The sequence below is a fragment of the Lycorma delicatula genome, chromosome 2 (assembly GCF_047948215.1).
Source record: "Lycorma delicatula isolate Av1 chromosome 2, ASM4794821v1, whole genome shotgun sequence".
NCBI lineage: Eukaryota > Metazoa > Arthropoda > Insecta > Hemiptera > Fulgoridae > Lycorma > Lycorma delicatula.
The window spans coordinates 56,911,412-56,924,650 of NC_134456.1; the positions used below are offsets into that span (position 1 = coordinate 56,911,412).

The 13,239-nt window shown below is 25.3% G+C and overlaps 1 protein-coding gene across 2 annotated transcripts in view; it reads left to right on the plus strand.

Moving 5' to 3' along the window:
• The window catches only part of LOC142320179 (sodium/hydrogen exchanger 9B2-like), a 35,450-nt gene extending 34,443 nt beyond the window's left edge, over positions 1-1,007 (plus strand). For both annotated transcript variants that reach the window (XM_075357864.1, XM_075357863.1), the window contains exon 10: positions 491-1,007. In XM_075357864.1, the coding sequence (XP_075213979.1) occupies positions 491-700 (210 nt within the window). In that variant the 3' untranslated portion in view covers positions 701-1,007. The remainder of the gene's footprint in view (positions 1-490) is intronic.
• The last annotated feature ends 12,232 nt before the right edge of the window (positions 1,008-13,239 follow it).

Genomic DNA, 13,239 nt, shown 5'->3' on the forward strand with positions numbered 1-13,239 from the left:
AGTCATATTTTATATATACATAATCAGTATTGAAACCAACAGATAAAAACTATTAATAATAATAACAATTACTGACCTCTGTGGCATGAGTGGTAGCATCTTGGCCTTCAAATCCTGATCAGGCATGGCATTTTCACACATTACAAAATTGCCGTTTCATCTCATCCTTTAAAGCAATACCTAATGGTGGTCCCGGATACAAAAACAAATTTTAAACACAAGTCATTATTTTTCAGATTTGTGTAAATAAATGAAATTAATTACTTTAATAAGCATAATTAATTACTTTTATTTTTATTATATTAATTGTATTTAAAAGAATTTTATAGCAGTTAAAAAGTATTTTAATAACTGGAGTTTTAGTACTGGACTGCTGCTGACAAAATTTTGACATCAGTACAATAATGTATGTACTAATAATAATGTTAAATTTATAAAAGAATAATTTTTCTTTTTCATTTCAATAGAAGTAATATAATTTTTTTTTCAGGCAGCACTAGCATCAAAAGCATTGGACACAGTTTATGGGCAGACATCACCACAGCTGGAAGATATTATTCGTAGTGAACAAGTATTAACGATTGCTGTGTTATCTATTTTAGTAACTGCTCCTCTTGGTGCTATTGGAGTGGCAGTAGCAGGCCCTCTTTTCCTAACAAAGAAAAATGTACACAAAATTGAACAAAAGCAAGAACCATAGCAGGTTATTTTAGTAATACAATAAGTCATTTCTCATCAGCAGAGGCATAAATCATAGTTAAATATGTATGAGAGTTATTCTATTTATATTCATTAATTAATAATTATAACTGTACTGCTGAGTGGAACATATTATGTTTGTTTTTTTTTATATTAAGAGTGGCTGTATAATTTATAGAAAATTTGTGCCTCCTGTTAGGTCACCTACAATATTTGGTTATAACACATGTGTTAGATAGTACTGATTAACACTAATGTTATTATATTATATTCCTCTATGCATATGCATTAAAATAAAACAATGATCAATATTTTTTTGAAGCATTCATTTTTTTATCTTTACAGGAATACTGAACTGTTTAAAAAATATAAATAAATAAGAATGTTTTGAAAAAATGATTTCATCTTATCAGTGCAGATGCATATAAACATTTTTTTTTCTACTATTATAACTTTTTCCAAAATATATTTATTAAACATACAAATTAGCATCGGATAAATGTTTTGCCCATAAAAATATTTAAGCAATTAAATAAATCAGATTAGGAAACTGTATAAAATTCTTTAATGTTATACAATTTGGGAGTTTGTCAAAAGAAATTATTTTCTTGCATATGTTAACATTTTTTAATTAAAACTAGATCAGTCCAGTTTTATTTAAGAGAATTAATGTAGCCTTATAACTTCACTACATCAATAAAACTGTTCATGTGATTGTAATATAAGACAATTAGGGAACAAAACTGCTCAAAAATAAAAAGATAATTAATATTTGTTATTAGTCACAATAGAAAATTTAAAAAAATGTTTACTTGTTTACATTATTAAAGTCAATTAACTTTGATGAATGTATATATGACACTATGACACATTTCAGAAAATATTTTCTTATATTTGTCTGTTCTTAAATGCTTTATCAAAATCACAAAACAAATAGAAAAGATATGTAAATATTTTTATTTTTAGAGAAGCTTACTTTGAATAATAACAGAACAATAAGATTAAGTTTTACTGTACAAACTTAAATGAAATAAATTTGCATAACCCAGGAAACAGGTGTCACAATATTTCAGTGCAACACTGTACCATCATTGGAATGAAGCATTTAGTATAACTGTGCTAAAACTTTGCTAACCTACCATCTCAGTTGTGATTCATTCAGCTGATGGTTGGTTGATTGGATTTTGGAATATGTGTTTTACTGATTGTATTTTATTTTCTACATATAGAAATAGTTTCAATTTTTTTTCTAGCCTAAGAGTACAATACCCTTCATAAATGTAATAAACTTTAATGCTTCAGGACACCAGAAGTAAATATTTTTATTATTTTTGAATCACTAGAAATAACCAATGATATGTGACTGAAGGAGAGTGTATTTCTGTAAACAGTCAATGTGTAATTACAATAATACCAGACATTTTTAATATACTTTTCTAGCAGTCTAGGTTTTCTAATTATAATATTTGATTTGCAACCCATGATAAGTTAAAAAGGGGAACATTTTTTTAAAATTTTAATCTTTTATTACCATTAATTAGATGGAATTTTAATAATTTAGTTTTAATTTTTATAACACGACTGCCCAAAAAGGAATGTATGTATGTTCCACCATAGCAGCTCAACAGCTGAAACAATTTAGATATATGACCCTGTGTTGGAATCCTTATTCAACTGGCAGTGTCATAAGTTATTTAAATATATATATATATATAAATTTTTTTTTTAAATAAATTTTAAAAAAGTTATACAATATGCAAATAACTCAGCAAAATCAGTTCATCAAATGAAATAAATAATGTAATTTCCAACATATAGGCAATGGGAACTTTATAGTATGTGGGCATTTTAACCAAGCTATATTAGCATAAACCCTTCACAGATACAATGGTAATGGTTTGAAATTTAGGAGCTCCATACTTCTACATTACTCTGTTGTAAATTGATCTGCACTGGCCTGACATCCTATTTTTCTTTTTTCTTTTTTTTTTTTTTAGTTTTTTTTGGAAGTCATATTTTTTAATTTTTAACAAATATAAAATTTGTTTTAAACTAATCTGAGTTAGGTTGGCATGTTCAGATCTACTAGTAATTTGGGATAGCAGCAATAAAAATGAACAGAAAAGGTGATATGGCTTTATTTATTAAGTGGGAAGAAATATACATAACTTCTGTTTATAATAACAATTATTATAATAACAATAATTACAATTTTACCACAGTTAAAGGTTAAAATGTGTAATCACACTATCATAATAGAAATTAAACTAAAAGGAGACACTAAAAGAAAACAAACATTTTGAAAGTGTCACCTTTATTTCAATTTTTTAATTAAAGACATTAACTTACAACACAGCACATAAAATATATTGCGGTTTTGGCACTCGTTAACACAGTAAGGCTGTTAATTGAAACTGGACAATTTTACAGACGAAAATATAACATTTAATTATTGGAACAATTAATAGTACACTAATATCTGAAATTAATAATAATATTACACTAGAGAGTTTTAATGATAAAAAATTAAGTATTTTTAATCATTAATGAGTCTTGCAAGACTAATAAAAATAAATTGTCATTAGTGCCAATAATTACATTGAAATTATTTTCCCATCAAAATGTAACATATAAAATCCATTATTAACTTCTATATTTTTAAAATTTTTAATTATTAATTTAATGAACTGTTATGAAATAATTGAAAATATAAGCTACAAATACAATAAATTTAATGTTAATTACATTTGTTTAATATATTTATTTACTACATATTTATGTTTTAAAACATCTGCTTGATTATAGACTTTTATCTGCTTAATTGCATGGGAAAAAATTAAATTTTTGCTCAACTATTAAATGTTTCAAACCTAAAGGAATATTAAATTATAAAATTATGTCAAGTTTTTTTATACTTCTTCATAAATATTTATTTCTTTTTTTACCCAACAAAAAGTGAAGTATTTCTTTATATATATTAGTTTACTGACTGTGAGTCTAATGCCTTCCCATGATGAAATGAATACCAAATTTTCATCATCCCTTTCCTCCTAACTCGTACAATATTTTAGTTTTTGTAGGTATAGTGCAATATATTTAAATCAGTGATACACCTACTTTCTACTGTATATTACTAATTTCTTTATTTTATTTTTTTAAATGTGACCTTTCATTTGTGTCTTATAGTATTTGTTCAACTCTTGTGTATATCTCTTGCAATCATATTTTTATATGCTATTGACAGATGTGTTACTTTTTTATTTTTAACTTGTTCCCAAATAAGAAATGGTAGTAGAATTTCAAGATAAAAGTTTTTGAATAACAATATGAAAATCGCATTTCAAAAATATTTTTTTTTACATGGATTGTTGTAACTATTAATACAAGACTTGGTTGATAAAGTTTGCACACTAGCATGCTACATGGAGACAAAAGGTACTAGTAGGTATCTAGTTAGGTGTGACAACACTTGATAGCTAAAATCCACCTCTACAAACCTGTGATAATGCGTTGAAATCTGTTTACCGGTTTGCTTTCAGTAGCAGTTAAAATGGAGTTGAGTAAGACCAATATGTCAACACGATTAAAACAACATGTATTGATAGAATTTTTAACAGGAGAAAATGTGAATCCTACGAATATTTTTCATCATTTAAGAGCGGTTTACGGTACTGAAACTGTTGATAGGAGTACTGTGAATAGGTGGGCGTTGAAATTTCGCAAATATGAAGCTGGTAAAGTGACAATTCAGGATGCACCTCGCACTGGATGACCAGTTTCTGTGACTGATGAGAAACATCGAAAGGAGGTGGACAATTTACTTCAAAGTGACTGGCGAATCACCCTGCAACGCATCGTTATTCAGTTAGGCATATCTAAAGATTGAGTAGGACATATTATCAAGCAATTGGCTTACCATAAAATCTGTGCATGATGGGTGGTTCCATGCAGACTCCCTGATGACTCTGCAAACTAAAGTTTGAGCCTATTCTGCATCTGCCATACTCACCGGATTTGGCTCTGTGCGACTTCCGCTTCTTCCCTCATCTCAAGAGGGATCTCAAAGGTAATCATTACACATCGACAAGGTGAAGGAAGCTGGCCACTTGAATCCAAGAAAGACCATCAGAATTTTTCAGTGACTGAATACAAAAACTTGTCACATGTCGGGAAAAGTGTATCAGTATAAATGGGGATTATATTGAAAAATAACTACTACATTTTATAGCTAAGGTACTGTACTTTTATTTCATTTCAATATCTCTTTTCATTTCCATGCTACGCATATATGTGCAAAATTTATCAACCGAGCCCCGTACATTAAAGGAATGCATGTCTTTTTTTTATAACTGACAGCTTAGATAAAAGCAACATAGGTATTTGGTTAGGAAAACCAAATATAATAACATTCCAGAAACTGTGAGTTAGTTGAATTATTGTAGTGTATTTATACAAATATACTGTGTACACTGAAACTATATTATAATTAAGAGGTAAAAGACGTGGTAATATATTAAATATATGTGTGATAATGAGTCAGCAATTTGTGAGAATGGTTCGTTATGCTTTTGAAGAGCTGTTTATAGCCACAAGCAACAAGAATTTTAATTGCTCAGATGAACAAACCTTCGATTAGAAGATTGCAAAAAGATAAGATATGATAAGAAATATTATATCTAATTTTCATGTCTACATAAAAATTATCTTTGTATATTAAATTACATACATAACCTTTCTAACACTATTGAAGAAACCCGTGCCAGCAAAGATAAAAAAGTAAACAAAATCAGAGGGTTCATTGTAATGAAGAAGTATAGAAAAATCATTAAAAATAAACAAATAAAAACAGGAAATTCCTCCAATTCAAACTAAATTATGGAATAAATTCAATTTAAACAAAGCTATTCTTAATGTTTAACAGGTTTAAAAATTGGTTACACTTTAGTTTTAGTTAGGAATCATTGAAGAAAAAATTCTGACTTAAAGAAACAAATTATAATTTAATGTAGTATAATTTATTTGTTCTAATTATGTAAACACTACTAATCATTAAGTAATCAAGTATTATTAAGGTTACAGCCAGAATATTTGTTACCTTTTTGGTAAACAGTTATAATTTTTTCTCTTGTGAACAGCTACATTTATAGTAAAATAATTAAATAGTTAGAGCACTAGAATTTATATTCAATTCATATATTTTAAGTTCTGAGATAGAAAAGCTAATAGTAGATAAAAATGATTGTAAATTAAAGTTCTGAAATTTAATCCAATTATACAAAATAGATTACAATAACTAGTAAATCATTTTTTAAATCACAAATTGCATTTTGACAAGATTTGTAAAATGGTCCATAAAGTTTAAACATCCTTCAATTTTTCTATCTACCTGTCTTAATTTACATTATTTACCTATTTAAGTTGTAAAAGAAACTACATAAAAATAAATGCATAATCTGTCTTTATATATTCTTTGTATTGTCCAAAAAATATGTTTCTACTTGAGCACAATAATTTATAACCATTTTCTTTTTGTTTTATTGAAGATAATTTGATCTTGATTTAAGCTTCTCTGCATTGTGTTATATTAAATATATTAATTTTTTTTACTGGTGGTGTACACATTATTCTATATGCAACTTTTGGATAAAGCAGAACTTATATCATAATATAACAAATAATTTATTTCTGATCAAACAAAAATTATTTAATATTATGTCATCAACAGTAATGACATTAGGGTACCATAATATGTCTCATTTATAGAAAAAAAATTACCAAGAAAATATAAAATCATTGTATATGCGTGCAAAGATGTTCATGAATCAACATATTTCATGCATTTATGTGCCTAGATGTAAAGGAAAAAAGAAAGTGCTGCCAGGGAGAAAGGAGTCAGAAACATCCTACAGGAAATAGAATGGATTTTTATTTTAGTTTGTTGGCCCAGGAAACTAACTGTTGATGTGAACCTATCAATCTAGAATCAATGATGACGTAAGTTTGCTAAGTTTTCTGTGCAAGATATATCTTATCTTGTTAGGACAAATTTTTTAACAGAAATCATTATTGTAGAGGAACATAAATTACTGCAATAAATACAGTTTGTTACTTTTTTTATCTTGTTTGCTGTATGAGAGTTTAAAATTTAACATTAATATTAAAGCTTCAGAAAATTTACAATACTTTTTGGACAGATATGCATATTATGCAAGTATAAGTATCACAATAACATAATTAAACTATTAAACAGTAAAATATTAACTACAGTATATTATTATTAATTAAAAATTCTGCTTAAGTACATTATCATAAATGAACTGATAGCACTATTTTATATTCATAAAGAATTCATGTTTACAATAAAAAAATTAATATGAGTCACATAATTACAGTAGAAATAATTCCAGAATAGCCAATTACATTTGCTCATTGAACATCATAAATACATTTCTGTTTTTTTTCTGGAGACTACAGTTTATTACAAGTTTTAGAATACTGTTACTGTTATTTTTATTTCTATTTCATCCCTCACAAACTGGAAATTTAAAAAAATAAAAACTAAATCTTAAGTATGCAGAAGAAACTAAACATGTTAATTATTAAAAATGATTGAACACTTTTATAAATAATAAATTAAAAACTTTCATTGATCAAAGAGTGTAATTTGGAGTTTTAAAAGATTAGTTTTAAAAATTGCTAAACAATTTGATCATTATTTATTATTCAAAAAAAATTTAATAATTCTTTTTGTCTGCTTACTCTTTTACTAATAATTGTTGTCTTTATTGGTAAAGTAAAAGAATCTATGTTTATTAATATGTAAGCAGTTATTGTTGAACAAAATGTGTCTGTTCATCAAAAAAATATTAATAATAAGCATTTTTAAATTAATGCAGAAAAATTAATTAGCTAATAAATTCATATATGATAATGTACTGAGAATAGATTTGTATAACACCATAGTCTAAACAAATTTTTTTTCTAACAGATAGGCTATTTAAACATTTAATTTAACATAACTACTTAATGCAAAAGGATTTATTTAAATTTTTATAGATCCTAAATGTGAAAATTTAAGGAATTGAAAGGGCTTTGGGTCAGCAACAGTTGCACAACTTTTTGTATATAAATTGTTGTATAGTTTGCAAAACTATGACAGTTAAACAATATAGTGCCATTAAATTTATTGTTAGTAAATTAATTTAAGTTACACATTTGTAAAGTTTTATAATCTAGAAAAGGTGGAATAAGCTACTGTTATACCTTGGTCCCAGAGTGGCAGTAACCATGTAATCTGTAGAAATACGTTATAAAAACGGGAACTAAAGCATTTACTTCCATACTCACTAAGGTTATTTCATTTACATTACATTTTGATTGATTACTACAACTGCAGATATTTATTTTGTTTAACGATTCTTGAAATCAGCAGTACATCAATTTAACGTCTTATCTAAAATTACACTGTCCTGGGCTTAGGCTAAGTAAGTATAATTTGGTTAATTCACACCTTTTTGTTTAAGAAAAATTGAAAGAGGATAATTTTCAGTAAATAATGTTTAACTGCTAGATAAATGAATATAAATCTTAAAAAGAAATTTGTTTACTGACTTCCAGTGTTCATTCACCATAAAATTTCTCTACAATTCCTAATTTTTCCAAGTGAAAGAACAAAGTGACTTTCAAGTTCAGAAATAAAAACAACATTACTGCAATGAAGATTATTGTTATTAAAAGTGTAAAATGTTACAATACTAATTTGCCTAGATTTTTCATAATTCCTTGGCTTTTATATTTAATCAATAAATAATAAATTACATTATAAAATAATAAATAGTTAATGTTTAAATAGCCTATGCGTTAATGGTTAAATAGCTTATGTGTACACATCTTTTTTATTTTTACTTAAGAGTTATATTTTTATTAATTTTATCTACTTTTATTACTTTGTTTAATTTTTATATTGTCAATTTTAACTAACTGTATCTTGATATGAATATAAATGAACACATAATGTAAGATTTTTAAAAAGATTAATAATACTTATGTTCTGTATTTATTGATAGCATTTTTTTAAATAATAAAATAAAACTTTTATAGAGCTAGATAATTTAATAACTTACACTTAAATATCATTTAAAAAGTTAAAAATTTAATAGAAAAAAGTACTAAAAAATGTATTAATTAGTTTCCTTTATTGTTTGTAATTAATTACAGATTTTTAAATAGCTATTCTCTGGTTAAATTAGATTAAATTATCATACAAAATGTGAAATAATGTATTATCAAAAAGTATAAACAATATTAATGTTTTGTACAAGAATTATATTAAAAAATTTATTTATATTTTTACTTATGTATATTTTCTTTTAAATAGATTATGATTATTATAAATGTAAATGCATTTTTCAAGGTAACATGAGCTAAAAACTTAAAAAACAAATCACAGTGAACAAGTAACTAATAATATATTCTATGTTAAACTAAACTGATTGCTATATATGTTGTTTTTATTTTTTTTTTAGCTATAAGTTTTGAACTCAACTTTTTTTTATAAATGCAAAGTATTTGATCACAATTTATGAATTATAATTAATTATTTGTATACAATATGAATATTTATAAAAAATAGATGAATTGAAAGTTATTAAATTTATTTGTTTTGTTGAATTTTCTTTGAGTCAACAACCTTCATAGTTTTCAAGTTATAACTATTCACAGGGTGATGTGAGGAGAAAATGGACACAGTCTGAACACATTTAATTTAAATATGCATTATAAATCTACAACTACTGGCTATAAAATTATAGCTACTTTTAGTAGCTTTCTGTATGCAATTAAATAAGTCTTAAAACCAGTAATAAATATAAAATTTATACTAGATTTAAATAAAGGTTAGTTGTCCCTCAGGTTTAATGATCCCTTGGGTACAACAGATACCCTAACAAAGGCAGATTTTTAAGCTGTTAGAGTGATGAAATAAAACAAAACAAAATGGTCCCATATTTCACAACTACCTACTCCATTATTAATTTATGATAATCTAAGATAAATAAAATATTTAACAAACTTAAGTACACATTTGAGGTTAATAATAATAATAATATTAATCTGTATATTTCAGAACTATTTTTACGTATTAGATTCTAATTATGTTCTTAATAACCCCAAAATAAAATTTAAAATATTTATTAAAAAACAAACAAAACCACTTGCGTTTTTATTGATGTAGACAAAAAAAAAAAGAATAGTACAGCTCATGTATAATAAATGTTATCTTTATAAAAATAAATCTTTAATTTAAATATATTCCATCCAAAAAAAGTTATTATTGGAATTGAGTAGGCAGATTGACAACTCTGCTATGCTCTAACAACTACTGCTGTAGTTATTAGAGATATAATTGATGATGTATTAGTTAGGCATATAATGATGTTTCTACCCACTCTTTAAGAGAAGATTATGGCTGTGAAGGAAGTACACAGAGTATGTCTTGTTGATAAGAATATATCTGAAACAGAATGCTCCCGAGAAACTACAATATACCTTGAAAGTTATGCACTTATTTATAGACAATCATCTTAATAAAAAATTGTGCTGTAGATGATCTCAGACACACATTTTAATGAAATAGGAGGAATATATGAAATGAATAATCTTTAACTTGCGCAGAAAATTCTGTCAAAAGTTTGCTTTTATTAATCAGTAACAATTCATTTGCCAAGTTGAATGATTTTGACAGCACTCCTGTTTAAATATAATAATAGCTCTAAAAGTAAAGTAATTATTTTTAACTCACATCACCCCACTACTTCTATCACTAAACTATACATTTTGGAATAAGAATATTTATTAACAGAATGAAAAATAAGCATGAAATATGAGTCAAGCAGATGAATAAATTTGTATATATTAAATGTATTTTTATTTTTGTAATTTTATTAATTTTATTTTACCTATTATAAATATCTAACTGAAAAATTATTAAAGCTGTGGCTTCTTATTAATCTGATTTCTATGTTTTTATTTTTTAGTTTATGTTGTGAAGAAAATTTATTTCTGTTTAAAATAAATAAAAGCAGTGTTACACAAATAATATTTTATTAAAAATTTATATTTAAAAAATAACAGAAGAGAAGTATGCTGAGATAATGAAAATTACTAGCATGAATGTTTAAAAAAATTTATTTAATTTTTTAATTTTATGGAAATATGTATGTTATAGATATTGATTGACAACTACAATGAGAACTCAGTGCAGTTTATATCTAATATACCTATATACATATGCAGTTTATATACATGTTAACACCTATAAAACCACATTTACAAACAACATGTTATATAAAATACTGAATACCAAAATAAATTTTTGAAATTAAATAATTAACAATGACGTATACTGAAAAAGTTTACTGGAAGCATATTTTCATTCTTTTAGAAATGGAGAGTTGTTCTGAAATATACTTTGTTTTTCAAAATTTAGTTAATAAAAAAGTTTTAATGATGCTTCTTTACCTTTTTAAAAATCAACAAACAAGAAAAAATTGATGCACTAAATTTTTTAATTACGGGATTCTACAATTAATTTTCAAGTAAAATTGAATAAAACATGAAAAAATAAAACAATCTATTTTTTAAGTGAAATTTCTTGATGTGATTTTTAATCACAAAGGTTTTTTAAAAAAGGTTTTTTAATGTGGAATCTGGTGTTATCATTTCTAATATTTTAAAAGATATATATTTATATAGGTATTGAAAGCTGGAAAAATTCTACCTTGTGCACACAGCTTTAATAATTTACAATGTTTTTGAACAGTAGTTACAACATACATTCAGATCATAATCTCTAATATGTCTATTATCATGTTACACGGAAATTACCATTTACTTTTACTAAGTAGTTAATTATAACAAACAAAAATAAGCATGATCTATTTTGGAATATAAATTTAAACTTGCTCATAACATAACAAATTCTATACAGTAAAAATACTCACTACAATATTTATATTTTACTCAACATTTTCTATTGTAATATAACATATTTATATAATAATGAAGCTCTGATTAATTAGGTCAGGAAAAATTGATCTATAATAATTACTTAAGGCTAAAATTTAGCTGCATGACTTTTACATAAATATATTAACAGTTTCATCTAACATTACACAAATTTCCTTAGATTTTTAACAATAATTATTTCTATGCCTATCCAATTAAACTACATTTACTATTGCTACTTTAAGTTGAATAGTATAGTTATGGGGAGGAAATTAAAAATTATAAGCTAATAAAATCTGCAAATATTCTAGAAATACTGAATTTAAAGATAAATAAAAGTAATAATAAGTTATTTTAGATAAGTTACTACTGATTAACTAACTTTAGACTTTAATCGATAATAATATGTACATTACAAACTGTATCATTTGCTCAGAATTTTAAATTTTGATAATCTGATGGCATTTTTTTTTTCATTTACGTTATCTCTTCCCCCTCAATCTTTAAGAAACATCAAAAACAGCTCTTAGTAATTCAACTGATAAACAAGCTGTTTATATAGAGTAACAGACAAACAAACTGTTAAAATTTTAAATACAGCTTATTGTTAAATGATATTCATCAAGTTTGAAGTAATGATTTAAAAACTCATAATACTTGAATTTGTTAAGTAAAGTGAAATATAAATAAAACTGCTTTATCTTGTGATTTAACAACTGTTAATAATAATTAATAATTTTTATTCAATCCAGATTTAACTCAGATTTAACTCATGACAAACCCAATTTATTTTAATGTAGAAAACACACACAGAATCACTTCATTATTTAAATGTTACACTTCAGATTAAATACACTTCTATCAACTTTCTTGTCAAGGGAACCTAAAGTGTTAAATCCAGTTAATAAGTTGTTCTGTGATACTATAGGATATTTATTCAATTTCAGTCATTCAGTATAAAATTATTTTTAACTGGTTTTGAATATCAACATTATTTGCGATGTTCGTTAGTTACATAAATAATATTATGGTGTTAAGTTCATTTAGCAGCACTGTTTTAGGAATGGTCAACCTGACGATTAACAAGACCAAGTATCCCAGCTGTAATTAGGCCATAAGCCTAATTACAGCTGGGATAATTACACCTTGTGTAATGTGATGCATAATAACCTTAAACTAGAAAGAAATAAGGTGAAGTTTTCTTTTAAAGCAGCATTTGATTGATACTCTATTTTATTGCAGTAATGCTGAGCTAAGTAAACACTCCTTCTCAGTTAACACTATCTAACATTAATAGAGCATTCCCCCACAACAAGTTAAAAGAGCATGTGATCTCGAGCGACTGTAAATACTGGAAGTTACTAATAGTATATATATATGTGTATGTATACATAAAATTTATTGTTTAACTGAACAAAAATAAAAAGTGGAAACAAAATTCTTGAGAAAAAACTTTTAAATAAAAATTACTTTTTTAGAAATTACATCTCTTGGAAATTATATTCAGCTCTTTTATCTCTGATTATTTCATTTGGA